Genomic DNA, 14,522 nt, shown 5'->3' with positions numbered 1-14,522 from the left:
ACAAAACAAACCCCAGATAGTCATGATTGTAGCTGCAGGGGCTCTGGGTATGTCCAGTGTAAACAAAGAAGGAACTCAGGTTCATGAGAATAAAGAGCTAAGCAGGAGACACCCTTAACTCATGGCTCTCCAGCCTAAGTACATATTCTCATTGCCTTGGGGAGAGTGTTTTCAGAATGCTTGGACACTGCTTCTTCACATTGGTATTCAGAGTGTTTGGCGTGGAATCTAGAAACCTCATTTATCCAGACATTTGGGCTCTCACAGACCTTTCCTGAGAATCATTGCCCTAAATTAATGAAGAGGGGGACATTGCTAGGGGACAACAGAGGATCAGTGAGGCTGGGTGAGTTGAGGTCATGTCACCTTTAAACCAAGACCAGCCAGCAAAGCACACAGTAGGCCTACAATGAGCACAATGGTGAGGCAGTGGTGTTGGGAACAGAAGTCCACACATCAGCCTGATTCTCTAGCTGTGGAGTTCAGGGTGGGATTTCATCAGACTTTCAGAGAGTCAGAAATGTGTCACAGGGCCCAGGCCCTGTTCTAAATTAGCATGAAGAGGTCAGCCACCTTGCTAGAAAGGGGTTCCATCCGTGCTGTGCTTTTCCCAAGCTGCCTGTTCTGGGTACTAGGAAGTGAAAGGCAGGAACTGAAGCTGTTCATGGGATGCTGTTTCTTACTGGGGTCCTGTGGTTTAAGAACAGCTTGCTCCACCACAAAATCTGGTTGCCTGCTCCTAGAGAACAGAATGAGGAAATAACGCCCCCTCTGGGTCGGCGAGAGAAACAAGGTGGTCTTTCACCCCAGAATCAGTTTTCAAGCTCCAAGGACCTCAGAGATGCCTCTGTTGAGGGCAGCCAGCGGATAAGTGACTACACCATCCACCCTTGCCTGATGCCACGCACGTTGAGCGAGCTGAAGTGGAAGGAGGGGCAGAAGAAGGGGTGGCTCTTGTGTCCTCCCATTCTCCTCCCACCTAGGGCATCTGCGGCATCGGCAAGCCAGCGAGACGCTTGTCCTACAGCGCCTCCTCCTGGACAAAGCTCCAGACAGCCGAAAAGGGACACCACCAGCCCTAGAAAACCAAGACCAGGCACTTCCTTCCTGGGGCATCAGAAGGTGGTCCTGCCACGTCCGCTGGAGAGACAAGAAAGGAGTGCACCTTGAGGCTACCTCTCATCGTCCCACCCTCCGCTCAGACAACAAGCGTGTGACCCGGAAGCGAGCATTTCTCATTGATTAGGCGAGGCAAGAGGAGAATCCCTCCACTTCGTTCATTTATTTATTTACTTAATTATTTACTTGATTGCTCTCTGCTGAGTCTGAGCTTTAGGATGTGCTGTGCTGGTGTAGGTAACAAGATCCGAGAACCGTCGTCCCGAAGTTTGTCAGTTTGAACGGGCGCCAGGCCTATTCCCAGAGCAGGAAATGCCAGTATGAAAAAAATTATGTCTTTCTGTGGTGTGTGTGTGTGTGTGTGTGTGTGTGTGTGTGTACACCTGGAAAAGAAAAAAATCCTACTCACTACTAGCTCATATTTGCAACCTGTTTCTAACTTACAGACACATTAGGGTGGGGTGGCTTAAGTCTAAGATTGAAAGTAATTGTGGTCAAGGGTAAAGTAGTGGCTATCTTTAGATGAAAGGCTGGAAGAAACGATGAGCAGCGAATCCTAAGGAAGGAGTAATGGATCTGGCTATCTCCTCCTATCGTTCCCTCCCCCAATCTGTGCAGTGCCAGGTCAATCCCTGGGCTGGGCTATTTCACTGCACATGCGCTGGGCGTGCGCAACCCCGCACTGCGGAGGCTCTGAGCAATGACCGGCCTCGAGCACTGTGCCCTGGGCTCCACCGCGCACTGCTCCAGCGCCTGGCTGTGGAGGGACTCCTATCTAAAAAAAATCCTATCAAAAAGAGGCAGGGATCGTCGTTTTCTTTTGCAGGAAAATCTGAATTAATGTCTCAATCCATCTTTCTAGTTTGCTAGTCTGGTTCCGTCAAATCAACAAAATTTCCATGTTGCTCGCGAACACTCAGCGTTGTCTTCAGATCAGAATTTTCACATATGGGGTGCAGCTTCCCCCTGTTATCTGTTAATGTAGAGCGGGGATTCTGTTCTCCCTGGGTTTAGAGAGCATAATTTCTCCTTTAGGTTTGCAAACCTATCAAGTCTAGGAGATACTTTCCTTTGAAACAATGGTATCTATTTTTATCATTTCCGAAAAAGTGCACCTAAATTGGATTTAAATCGAAATTCCGAGTTCTTGGTGGCTTCTCCACAGCTTCCTGTGCCCCCGCATACCCTCACCGGCCGCCGCCGCACTGCGACAAGGCCGTAAACACCTCTAACAGCTGCCTGCCAGTCCAGGGTGAAATACTGTCTTTGTTCCGGTTTCCCCTGCCTCTTGGGCTCAGAGAACAGAATTCTGGCAAAATACACGTATTATTAGAAAGATACAATAGGAAAAAGACGATTGGTTTTTAGCCACTTTTCTTAGATATGTTTGTAATAGCGAACTTTGCTTTATTTCCTAGCCTTTTCAGAGACTACACTCCCAGCTCTGGTGTCCACACAAGAAGAAACCAAGGCCAGGACATTGGCTCACCAGTCTATAAATAGAGGTTTGGACTCAGGACGCTGGGAGTTTTGCCCACAAACCTCTAAGCTCTTAGGCTCTGAATAATCTTTAAATTTCGTTTCTTTTTCTCTCCGGTTTTCTTTCTTTTTTGTTTATTTTTTGTTGCTAGGTTCACAGAGACAATGAAGGCAGTTATGGCGGTGCCAGTCTCTTAGCTTTTACTTGTAGAGAAAATGTGCGACTTCCCAAACATTTATTTCTCAAGTGGCAACCAACCATTTCTTTCCAATAAGCTTTTAATATCACCATGAGGCTTACAAAGATACCCTCAATCCTCCATGTTGATCCTCCATGTTTGCACATGGCCTCACCTTCTTCTGTGTAATCAGAACCATGTTAGTCACTGAAGCAGACTGAGCCATCAAACCCAGGGAAAAGCAGCTGAAACCCCAGACCTACAACTCGGCCAGCAGAGCATCAAGCCTACCCCAGCCCCACCCAGCCTCAGAACTCCAAGTCTACCCCCCAGCCCCACCCTGACTCAGACCATCAAGTCCTTGAGCCCCACCCAAAGTCCATGGACCTAGCCAGGGCCTATGGACCCAGTCAAGGAGCTAGTTTTTCAAAAGGGAATGCTTCCTCTCACTATCAGAGAATGATCTCAGTGTCATCACTGTGTAATAGGGAGTTGCTTACAAGATACAGACACTGTGAATAAAAATAAAATAAAAATTTAAAAAGCCCCACTCCAGAGACAGTAAGCCCTTGGAGTTACTGACCCAGGACAATTCTGCAGACATCAACTGGCCCTCCATTTTGAAATGGGAGTGATTCCATCCTTAATTACTAAAAACACCTTTCTACACATATACCACCTATTGTTCACAAGTATTTGTACAGCCAACACTGTTATAGTGGAATATTTGGGCAAACAATAAGGATTTGTCGATAGGCATGTTGGGGACTATAGCCCACCACCATGTGCAGTCTCATGCGCAATGCGGCAGATTGTCTAAGGTTTCAATGTTTCCCTAAGTGTTGATGAAGGAACAGGAAACAGGGGTTTCAAAGTGCATCATCAAATACCATCCAAAATTTTGGGGAGCAAAGATTTTCTTTTTCTTTTTTTTTTTCCCTGTGTGTTTTGGCTCAGTAGTTTCGAAGTAGGGAAAATATTGCAGTATGGTGTTTATTGGAAAATGAAAAAAAAAATACCACAACGCATTTGGAAAGCAAAAAGATCTACTCTTTCATTACTCTGACAAATGAGAAACACACGCGATGTTTGAACGTCGAAATGCCTTGCATTTCTCAAATATCTATTGGGTTTATCCTAAAACCTGTACCAGATTTTCTGATATTACTTCCCATAGCAAACATCCATTTCGTGACATAAAATAGTCCAAATTCACCTGACACATTTTCGGATGCAGGAGCAACCTAGCTTGGGTTATTACTATTTTCCCCTTAAGAATTAGAGAAACGTTTTAAAATAACTAAAACGTCTTTATACACAAGGCCCAATAAACTATAGATCCTAAAAATTGGCCTCACCCATGAAAGACATCCTGAATACACCGAAGCCACCCCACCCCCACCCACGACCCAACCCTGGAAAAACACCTGTTAACCTAGGGTAGCTCTGACCACCATCGAACCACAGAAACACAGTATTCTATGCCATACGAAACCTTTACTGACCCCCCACCCCCAGCCAAGCTGAGGAGTCCAGAAACCATTTGCACATTCTTCCCAGGGCCGAATGGGGGAGGGGGGTTCGTGATCTGCGGGTTTCTAAGTCAAGGGATCTCTGGGGGGTTGGGGAGAACGAAGGAGTCCCCCTATGCACTTTTGAGCCTAAAGGGACCCTACCTCGAGCCCCAAGGGACCGTACATTCGGGACGGGGAGGCAGAGAGCGATCCCCAGGTTCTTGATAATGCAGGGAGCTGGGGAAGTGGCACCCATTGCCCGAGGCGGTGGCGCGGGCAACTCCAGCGCCAGCAGGGTGGCTCTTACCCGGAGGGTGCCGAGCTGCGGGCGGTCGGCCCGGGCGGCGGCTGGAATCCATCGGGCGCTGCCGGGCTGCGCTCACCCTCGGCGGCAGGTTTGGGCTCATGTTGCTGGGGGGAATCTGGTGGGAAGCGCGCGGCCGGGGTCGCCCTGGCGAAGCAGGCGGGTCGGCTCCCCGCAGGAGTGTGAGCGGCGGCGGGTGGCTCGGCGCCCGGGCTCCTTCCGGGCTCCCCGCCGGCTCCGGAGGCGGCAGCGATCACGACTGGGGGCGAGCTGCCGTGGAGACGCGGCGGGAGCCCAGGCCGCTGCGGACCACGCGATCCCGCAGCCGACGACTAGAGCCCACCTCTGCAGAGACAAAGGTTAGAAAAAGAGGGGGTGAGGCTCTGGGAAAGCAGAATGCGGGGGCAAATTCGCCTGGGAAATCAGGAAAAAGGCCGTGAAGGCGAGCGGCGCCTGCACATGACCAGCCGCAGCCAATGACGACCGCAAATAGGTCATAAAAAGGTCTATTACCAAGTTGTAAATTTTCTTCAAACAAAAAGGAATTTACTGCAATTCCTTGCGGATTTTGCACATACAGCTCGCGAGCGCCATGTTTTTCCTCTTCTCTTTCTCTCCTCTCTCCTTACTACTTCTCTTCCTTTTTTCTTTTCCTTTCTCTTCGGAATCCCTTTCTCTCTCTCTCTCTCTCTCTCTCTCTCTCTCTCTCTCTCTCTCTCTCTCTCTCTCTCTCTCTCTCTCTCTCTCTCTCTCTCTCTCCCCCCACCCGGGTGTGTGTGTGTGTGTGTGTGTGTGTTTGTCTGTCTGTCTCTGTGCCCCCCCCCACACACACACCCCTTTTCTAGGAATTGCTGGGCATTTTTGTTTTTGTTTGGCTCAAAACGTCTGTACAATTGGCCGCCATGTGGGAAGAAAATGAGAGCAAGCAGTGCCCAAGCTCGGGGGATGTCATCCCACAGCACCTCCCCCAGTCCCACGTCTCCCCCCACGTTGGTCACTTGGCTACTCTTTTCCTCTCCCTCACAAAAGCAGAAGGGAAGCCAGGCACGGTCAGGTTTTACCCGCTCATTTCAGGAAAGCCACCTCCCAATACTTTGCCCAGAAAACGAGGAAGCATAGGCCAAGAGAGCATGTTCTTTTCCCGCTTGGCTCCAACCTAAATTAGGGTCCCTCCTACCTCCTACGGGTTTCTGTAGTGGGGGAGCAACCACCCACCCCAAAGGCTGTGAAGGGTTTGGAATACTTGTCAATCTCTCTGAAATACCATTTTGAGCACCCACGATTGGGCTTTTAATCTATTGCCACAGAAACGAACCCCCCTCCCCAAATCTCCCACTTTAGGTCCTAAGATCAATTCTTGCTCATTGGGGAAGTTAATACTCGTCTTCTGTGCTCCTTCAATCATTTCAGCCCCTTGCCTCCATGTTTGTCCATTGGAAAAAACGCTCAATGCAGCTCTGGGAAGGAAAGAAGTTTTATCTGTTCTTGAAAAGAACAATCTAGGAAAAAAATTTTTCCTCAAAGGTTGGAGTCACATCACCTTTGTATTATTGTCAGTGGGAAGCTCTCTGGCAAGCTCCACCTGAAAGTCAATGCTATTGCAGGTTCCTCTCATGGGCACTGCTGACCAGTGCCTGCTCAGTCTTTTCAGATCAGTCTAGCAAGATGTTTCTAAGCATCTGCATGAAATATTGAAGATCTCTGCCAGAAACAGCTTTATACCCTGTAAGTTACTAGTGGAAAGGAAAGTTGGAAGCGCATAGCATCCTTTTGTGCAGGCCATTTGTATCCCAAGAGAAAGTTCTGATGACCTTGGATAATTTTAATTAAAGGGTTTCTGCCACCATCTGTCAGCAAAAATCTTAATTCTTGAAAAGGCCAGTGGGCCCTAATTTTGCTGGTCCATTAAAATGGTTTTTTTTCCCCTCTCTCTCTTCCCCTTTCCACCTCTAGACACCCAAGGATTCAGCAAGCACCAAGGAAATGGAGGACAGACGCTGGATGTGAATTCTTATGCAGTGAATTAAACAATGTTATTACACATGTAAATGGGCAAGCTGGTATTTATTCCCTGGTCTATACACATGGAAGTGGGTAAAGAGATTGTTCAATTCTAAAACATTTTAAAAACGAGTGTTTGCCTCCGTATCATCTGCCCTCTATTCAAATAAAAGCAGAGCTTATCCCTTGACTCTTCAGCCCAGAGAGAAATGGGAAGAGACTGCACAGAGAGGCAGCCATGTTGTGCTGTTTGTGTGCTGTGCAGAGGCGAACAATGCCACTCAGAAAATGGTATCCTGAACTGACTTTCTCTTAAAAGGAGTAACAACCACACCCTATTTTTGTCTTTCTGGCTCTTGTGTTGTCTAGTCACTCAGTAGGCTTTTCTCTTTTAGCCCGTGTTCACATTGAGGGGCTCTTGATTTTTGTGGAATTACAGACTTCTCTAGGTTTCCCTTCAGGATAGAAAACCTCCACCTGGTTTTACAAGGTCTCTGAAGGTTTATATAAATTTGTGCAGGGGAAAAAAGTTCATTTCTTGCTGCAGTGCTTCACTGGTTACAGATCTGAACCAATCAGAAAAGCATCTTGCCTGCTCCCAGCTAGCCCTCTCTACTGAGATGCCATCAAGGGGTGAGAGTCTAACCTTGGTGAGAGGGTAATTCCTCAAGGTCTTTATCTAGAAACCTGTATTCTTTGGTAGCTGCAGAAACAAACATTCATTTTTACATTTATTATCAACATTTTCTGTATGTGTGAATCTATGGCTTAGGGGCCAGTGTGGCCCTAAACAAAGGCGCATTTTCAGAGATGCATAGTCTGTTAGAATGTCAAAGATGGGGCATTTTTACCTTATTTTCTAGCCTTGATTTCTATTCCCACTCATTCACTCAGTAGGTCCTTTTCCTAGTTGAAGTTTGCCAAATTTTATAGTTTGAAGAGTGGTATTTGGGGGAGCATTCTTGAGTTGGAGATACCAATTTTTAAATTTATTGATTTTTATTCTATGTGTAATGTTTTGGCAGGATGCAGTTCCATTTCCTGCAACTGGAATTATGCATGGTTGTGAGTCACTACATGGATGCTAAGAACTGGAACCGTGGTCTTCTACAAGAGCAACAAGTGCTCTTAACTACTGAGCCATCTTTCCAGCCCCAGAGATAGCAAAGTTTAAAGAGTTCCTTAAATCAAAAGCAGTTGGAGTTTAGCCAGTACTGGTCTTCAGGTAGTTTATGCCTAAGGCTGTTTTCCAGCTGGGCTCTCAGCCTGAGGCTGTCCTTGCTCTCTGTTCCAGCTAACATAGAGAGCGATTGGTTCAGGCAGTACACAGAGCAAAACCCCCCCAAATCCAACACCGGCCTTTGCAGCTGTCTGCTCTGTACAAATGTTTAAGCCTTGACCACTCCTGACTTCTATCTTCTTTCCGGGCTTAGGTTGACAAATGTCACAGCCATGGCCTCTTCCCTGGGTGGAGAGCCAGGTGGTAACTTGCCTTAACCCAGCCAGTACCAATTCTATGCTATCCACAAGACAGCAGACAACCACCCACTAACACCTGGCAGTGAGCCTGGTCCAAAGCTAAAGAACCTTCTTTCCTTACTGATGTACTAGAAACCAGCATGGAATTTAACAACAAGACAAAAAACCATACCCATAAAAGTAAATGTGGTTAGAAAAAGCAGCCAGATCTTAATGTCTACTTTAAGGTATTTCCATTTTTTTCCCCATGAGAAATATATTTATTTGAATTTCTCCTTTCCTTCCCTCTTTTCTCTACCCCTACCCCTGTGTAAAAGGCAGCTGCATGAACAGCCCCAAGTGGGAAATGGATATCCTGTTAATAGATGTCAAACCCCAGCTTCAACTAGGAGTCTTTGGAATTAAGCTGTGTGTAACCCAGACTCTGGGTCATCAGGCCTACGACTTGACTTGAATCCTTTTGAAGTTCAAAGCTGTCACAGTATCATGCCAGAATTATTTAATGAAAGAACTGTGGATAGTTAGCCCACGCTAGGAGGCCCCCATACCACCACCATCATCAAACAACTTGGGAAGTATATGACCAATACCCGTTTATTAAATAGAAGGCTCGACTAAGTCACTGCCTTCATGTGAGCCCTGGTCATTGTTTGTGACTGGCCAGGGTGGTGTTCTCTCTCGGCGCACTCAATGACACTAGCTCTGCTCTTTATGGAGGTACATCTCTTTATTGAGGAGCTATGCTCTGGAGCGGTTGTTTACACTCGGAGTTTCTGCGTTTACACTCAGGGCTCATTTCAAATAGGTGAGGCCATGGCTTTCCCGAAGAACAGCAGAGGATGGACATGGACGTACCAACCGACATCTGAGATGAACACAGCAAGCTGGTTTAAAAGGAGCATAGGAGCAGTGCAAGAAGAATACAATAAATATGGCATCTACTTGGAAAAGCAGAAACACAGAGCATAGAGACCTAGAAATCCCAGGCGATTACAAGCGGGGTTCAAAATGAAAGCAAGGCCACTTGCCAGAATGAATAGTTAGTGAAAATGCTGCAATTAGTTTTCAAGTATTAATTCTCTAGATTATTCAATGGCCATAATTTGTACGAACTACAGAAGCCCGACTAAATGTCGACTTTAACATTATCCTTAAACTCCTGTCACTGGACAACACTCTCCTGAGTTTAAGGAAGCCGGCAGCCTGGACAATACATTGCACTCTTCAGCTAATGTGCTTTTCCAATATTTGGCCCAGACTCTTCCCTGACAAACATTTACAAAATGCTCAAAGAAGCCTTCTGGAGGTGAACCAGAAGACACCTGAGCCATTGTTACAAAAGCAGAAAGAAAAATATAAATAATACATTTAATCAAATAATAAAGTAAATATTCTGCAGGCATAATTTTAAAAACATTATTAATAAACTTCTTTTAATTTACTCACCATAGAGATTTAAAATGTTCAAGTGCACTTGTTTGATTAATAAAGCATTTTATATTCAATCATCTAGTGCTGATCATTAGGAAGTTTATGTTGTTGAGGCAAACCACCAGCTCAGACGTTAAAAATTATTATAAAAATATAGCTAAAGGTCGGTATCAAATTACCCTTCTATAGGGCAGTTCAAGGACTGCTTCTATTCGAAACTACAAACTATTTTCTTTAAAAACACCCAAATCCCTTTCAAAGCGCAGAAACCTCAAGAGCAGTGACATTAAGGTAGCTTGAAACACAGGTAAAGTCCTTTCCAAAAAACAAGAGGGGAGAAACGGTGGTGTCCACCAGTACACACTTATACTGATCATCAGTCTTAATAGTCTGTGGTAAAAATGTAAAGGTAGAGTTTAATTTGTGGGGCCTTCGGCTGGGTCTTCCTCCAGCCCAGAGACTTCCTTTTTGGGGTCTCCATCCTTTGCCTCCGTCCGGGACGCGGGAAACTTGTCTTTGTTGTTCTCCTTTTTCCATTTCATTCTCCTGTTCTGGAACCAGATTTTTACCTGTCTCTCCGTGAGGGCCAGAGTGTGGGAGACCTCGATTCTTCTCTTCCTGGTCAGATAAGGGTTAAAAAGGAATTCCTTTTCCAACTCTAGGGTTTGGAAGCGACTGTAGGTTTGTCTTCCTCTCCGTCTACCAGGAGCTGCTGATTAAAAAACAACAACAACAACAACAAAAAGGGAAGGAAAATCAACTTTTTTTTTTTTAAATGGTTGATTCTCTGAATGCTGCTGGAGTTTTCTGAACCGGTCTTAAGAGGTGAAATACACAGTGGTCTTTAACTCTGATACAGATATAGGGTGTGCAGGCAAGAGAGGCAGAGACAAGGTCTTCACAATTACTCTGTCCCCATCTTTATACACTTTTTAAAAGTCTGTATTAGTTTATGTACAAGAGCCACACTGGCTACACCAGAAGGAAAAGGAGGGGGAGAGGGAAAGGACAGGGGAGTTTTAAAGCTAGAACGTGAGATGAAAGCAGATTTCTCCCTTTCTCCCCTCCTTTAAAAAAAAAAAAAAAGCGCATCCCAACCTTGTGGTCTCATCCAGGGAAACATTTGAGAAGGAGACGAGCTCTGATTTAAGTGGTCTGGGTCCTCGCCAATATTACCACTGGACGATTTACAGTCAGGATATTGTACCAGCTCGGCCTCTTGCTGGGTCGTAAAAATCGGCTGTCTCTGTAAGTTATCGTATCCGTAAAACTTCGCGGGCTCCCCGTGACAGGCAATCCCGCCGCAGGGGGGAGGCGGAGGGTGCGGAGGAGGAGGAGGAGGAGGAGGTGGGGCGGCCTGGTAGGCAGCGGCCGGGCTGCCCGCGCCGCCGTGGAAGTAGTCCTGGCCGGGACCCGGGCCGCCCCCTCCGCCGCACCCGGGCGGCGGCGGCGACGGGTGCGGGTGCGCGTGCGCCTGCGGGGGCGCGTGCGGGAAGCCGGCGGCGCTGTTGCCATAGAGCTGCAGGGCGGCGGCGTGGCGGCCGCTGACCTCGGGCGCGAAATGACAGTCGTAGTAAGTGGGATGGATGGCCTCGCCCGCCGCGGCCGCCGCCGCCGCCGCCGCCGCTGCTGCGGCCGCCGCCTTGTACTTGGAGTACAGCGGGTTCACGAAGTACGAGCTCATCGGGGCGGGCCGGCGGCGGCGCGGAGCCGGTGAGGGGCGCGCCTCGGCTCGGCCGCGCTGCCGCGGGGGCCTCTGGGACGGCTGCTCGCCTGAGCCGCGCGCGGGGGCCGCCGGGCCTCGTCGCCCGGCGATCGCTTCCCCAGTCAGGCCCGACCGTCGCTCATGCCCGGCTCTCGCGCCTCCGCCTCGCGCGGCCTCGCGCCGCCTCCCCCGCGCGCCGCCGCCGCCGCCGCCCCGCGGGCCTCTCCCGGCGCGCGCCCGCCGGGCCCCGAGAGAACCGCCGACGCCCGGGTACCCGGCCCCGCGGCCTCCAGTTTCCTCTCCGGCACCAGGGCCGCCCTAGCGCACGGGGGACGAGGAAAAAGAGTGCGCGCGGCCCTCGGGGGGCAGACGCTTAGGCTTGGCTTCCCGAGCCCCCGCTCGCTCTGCGGGGAGACGAGAAGAAAACACACCCTCCGCCCGGTGCCACCTCTCACCTCAGCCCTCCCCCCGCCGCCCCCTCCCAGCGCTGTCGTCGCGGCCGCCACCGAGGCTGCCGCCCCGGTGCGCGCCGGCGAGGCATTTTCGCACCGCGCCAGTGGCGAGGAGAGGGAGCGAGCGAGATGGGGGGCGAGATAACCCGCGCGGAGGGATCCCGGCGGCGGCGAAGCGGCCCCTGCGCCGGACGGGACGCCGCACGCCGGCCCCGGGATGCCTCCGCCGGCCTTAAAGGGGGCCCATAAAGCAGCACTGCCAAGGGCTCGCGGGGGTCCCCCGGTCCGCAGAGAGGGGGCGCGGCCGAGCCTTAGCCTTGGGGCAGGCGGCGAGGTCACTCCCAGGAGGGCCGCGGAGCGGACTCTCTCCGCCGCTCCTGGAACTGCCCGGTAGAGACCGGCCAGTGGCTTTTTTTTTCTTTTTTTTTTTTTTTTCCCGTTTCTAACCGTGGACGACCGAGGTTGAGCGAGGTTTGACAGATTGGTCCTAGCATTCGTTTTGGGCCTAGCTAAATGGTTTTGATTAAAAAGCAAACAACAAAAAGCCACAATCCAGCCTTCGAATCCTGACCTTATCAGAGCGAATCAAAGTCCTGCTTTTTTTTTTTCCCAGCCCAGCAGGCCTCGTGGAAATGAGATGTACATTTACCCTTGACGCACTGGTATGCCTGGTCGAGGCTCCCAGGTTAATTGATATTTAATGGAAATCATGCCCATGAATATAGTTTCCATCATTTCACCCTTGATAGACGTCAGTGTTGGCCACGGGGGGGGGGGGGCAAGAGAATGTGGGAAGGGGACATTAGCGTCGCTGCCGAGAGAGTGAAGAGTGGCAGAAACGTCCCCAGTGGGCAGACAGAATCAGGCCGGGTGGGTGGCATTTCCTAGGGTAGGGCGCAGGGCTCCGGGGTCCCAACCCAGGCGCCCAGACTTAAGCGGGCTGTGGCCCCGGGTGGAGCGCGGCGGAGGCCGGGGGGTGGGGTGGGGATGGGGCAGGAGAAATCGAGTCCCCCAGTCGGCATTCGGACCGTGCCGGTTCCAGGCAGCTGCAGGCAGACCTTCCCTGTGCTGCGCTTAACGACTTTAGCTCACACACCAATCTGAAATAACTGCCAAAGACTGGATGCAGGCCTTAGCATAATAAACTTGATTTTTCCCGAGACAAATAAAGGGAAGACTCAGAAATAAAGAGAACACCTGGTTTGTGGGCGTTAAGGAAGAGATGCAGTGTGGTCTGCGGAAGTCCATGATTCGAATTTTCGGGAATAGGCAGTGCCCTTATTGTGGCACCTGTGCAAAGCTGGGAGGCCTTACACCAACAACCGCTTCCCCACACACTGACCTCTTCCCCCCTCTCGTTTGAGTATCCAATAAATATATTTATATTCTTATTCTTCCTCCCCTCTCATCCTCTCCCCCTTTTCCTCTCCCTCCCTCCCTCCCCCTTTAGGTGCTGAACCCTTTATCCTCCGGGATAATCCGGTGTCTGGAGGACACCAGGTTCTCTGATCTTGAGGAGATACACCCCAGCTCACCAAAGACTCTCCAGCTTACACTAAATCACACCGTGCTGACTACCCACGGCCAAATGCAAATGCCTAAAAATCCAGATGGACTAAAAAATGCAGCAGGCCAGAATTTTAACAACCTTCCACTCCTTATGGAGTTGTTTGGCCCATGTGGACAGGATCGCGAGGTCAGTCCGAGTGGACTGAATCTCCTTTTTATAAATAAGGTCATCATAGAAAGGCATTTTCGTTAGTAATGTCCGACTCAATTATTTCGACAAGGAATGGCTGAAAGTGGTGAAGGTAAACAAATTATTGATGAACCTATAGATGATAAAGTCATGTGTTATTAAAATTTACATTAGAGAGTATGGGGACTTGTTATTGGGGGTGGTGACCAAGGGCAAGGGTGTTTTATTAGGTTTTGTTTTTCTTCCAAGTATCCTTCAAATGCAAAGTTTAACAACTGATTCTATTTAGGATTTGAACTTCAGCCCTGCAAATGTGCAGTGAAATGATTTTCTTTTCAATAAAGCCTTGGAGCTCAACGTGGTGATTGTGCCCTTCTTCTTCCACATGGGAACGTGGGTGTATGAATGGAATGGGGAGAAATCTTGAGAACCCAGATCTCAGTAACCCACGGACTTTTTAAAACTCCATATATTTAGGAGGGTGCCCATGAACATGGCCGTCATTTCTACAGATTCAGGCCTAATTTTTAAAACACAGCAACGCGTTTCCTCTGATGACAAAATAATGTGGGTTTTCAATGTTATTTAAGCATCCTGTCTGTTGTCCGAAAAGAAGAAAAGCTGGTTAACTTCGTAAATATCTCTGCTTTTACACATTTCTATTTTGATGGAATGCATTAACTTAATAATTTCTGCACAACGGTCCAGATTTTCTGAAATGCTGATTGAGCCAAAATTGTATGCCTGACTAGCACGGCTTGAGAATTTAATAGTTCACGTTGTTTATTTTTGTTAAATTTATCCTAATTTAAGATTAAAAGTAAGATTGTAAATATTTTTAATCAAAACCTTCCTGCACCGCAACGGTAGCTTTACGAGATCAGAAAGTGGAGCAACAGCGCTCTCTAGTGGCCAAATGCGGTCGCAAACCAGCCGAGTTTGATTTTCCTTTCATTTGCCTCAAACCAATTCTAATCTTAATTCTTTAGTTTGACTTGGGCTTGGACCGCTGACACTAATAATGCTTCATCTCCTTGACTGTCAACAAGTCAAGTGCAGCAACCCGGGGCTCCTGAATACAGAGGAAATCCTCATTTGTGCTCCCAAGAACTTGCAAGTAGCTCGTTTGCCAAAAGCTTCCAGCCAGTCTTTTGCCAGAC

The 14,522-nt window shown here is 48.8% G+C and overlaps 3 protein-coding genes across 6 annotated transcripts in view; 1 reads left to right on the top strand and 2 right to left on the bottom strand.

The window, feature by feature from the left end:
- Positions 1 to 4,707, bottom strand: part of Hoxd3 (homeobox D3) — a 37,022-nt gene extending 32,315 nt beyond the window's left edge. The window contains exon 1 of the mRNA XM_031370657.1: positions 4,599 to 4,707. The gene's annotated coding sequence lies outside the window, so the exon portion shown is untranslated. The remainder of the gene's footprint in view (positions 1 to 4,598) is intronic.
- On the top strand, positions 351 to 6,644 carry LOC116090331. Its single transcript, XM_031370675.1, has 4 exons — positions 351 to 356; positions 511 to 513; positions 4,408 to 4,954; positions 6,549 to 6,644. Exons 3-4 carry the CDS (start codon positions 4,519 to 4,521, stop codon positions 6,620 to 6,622), a joined length of 510 nt encoding a protein of 169 aa, XP_031226535.1. The 5' UTR covers positions 351 to 356; positions 511 to 513; positions 4,408 to 4,518; the 3' UTR covers positions 6,623 to 6,644.
- A 2,139-nt stretch (positions 6,645 to 8,783) lies between these two features.
- Hoxd8 (homeobox D8) lies at positions 8,784 to 11,301 on the bottom strand. Of its 4 annotated transcripts, none has more exons than XM_031370671.1 (3): positions 10,605 to 11,301; positions 10,076 to 10,218; positions 8,784 to 8,940 (listed from the first exon to the last, which is right to left on the bottom strand). In XM_031370671.1, the coding sequence occupies exons 1-3, from the start codon at positions 11,188 to 11,190 to the stop codon at positions 8,803 to 8,805; spliced, it is 867 nt and encodes a 288-aa protein (XP_031226531.1). In that variant the 5' UTR covers positions 11,191 to 11,301; the 3' UTR covers positions 8,784 to 8,802. The 4 variants fall into 4 exon arrangements, with proteins under 4 accessions (XP_031226531.1, XP_031226532.1, XP_031226529.1 ...); XM_031370672.1 differs by having other exon boundaries at positions 8,784 to 8,959; positions 10,605 to 11,300; XM_031370669.1 differs by having other exon boundaries at positions 8,790 to 10,218; positions 10,605 to 11,297.
- Between the last annotated feature and the right edge of the window lie 3,221 nt (positions 11,302 to 14,522).

The sequence above is a fragment of the Mastomys coucha genome, unplaced genomic scaffold (genome assembly GCF_008632895.1).
Source record: "Mastomys coucha isolate ucsf_1 unplaced genomic scaffold, UCSF_Mcou_1 pScaffold15, whole genome shotgun sequence".
In the NCBI taxonomy this organism is placed as follows: Eukaryota; Metazoa; Chordata; class Mammalia; order Rodentia; family Muridae; genus Mastomys; species Mastomys coucha.
Note: the sequence above shows the minus strand (reverse complement) of the source record. Positions and strands in the feature narration are given on the sequence as shown.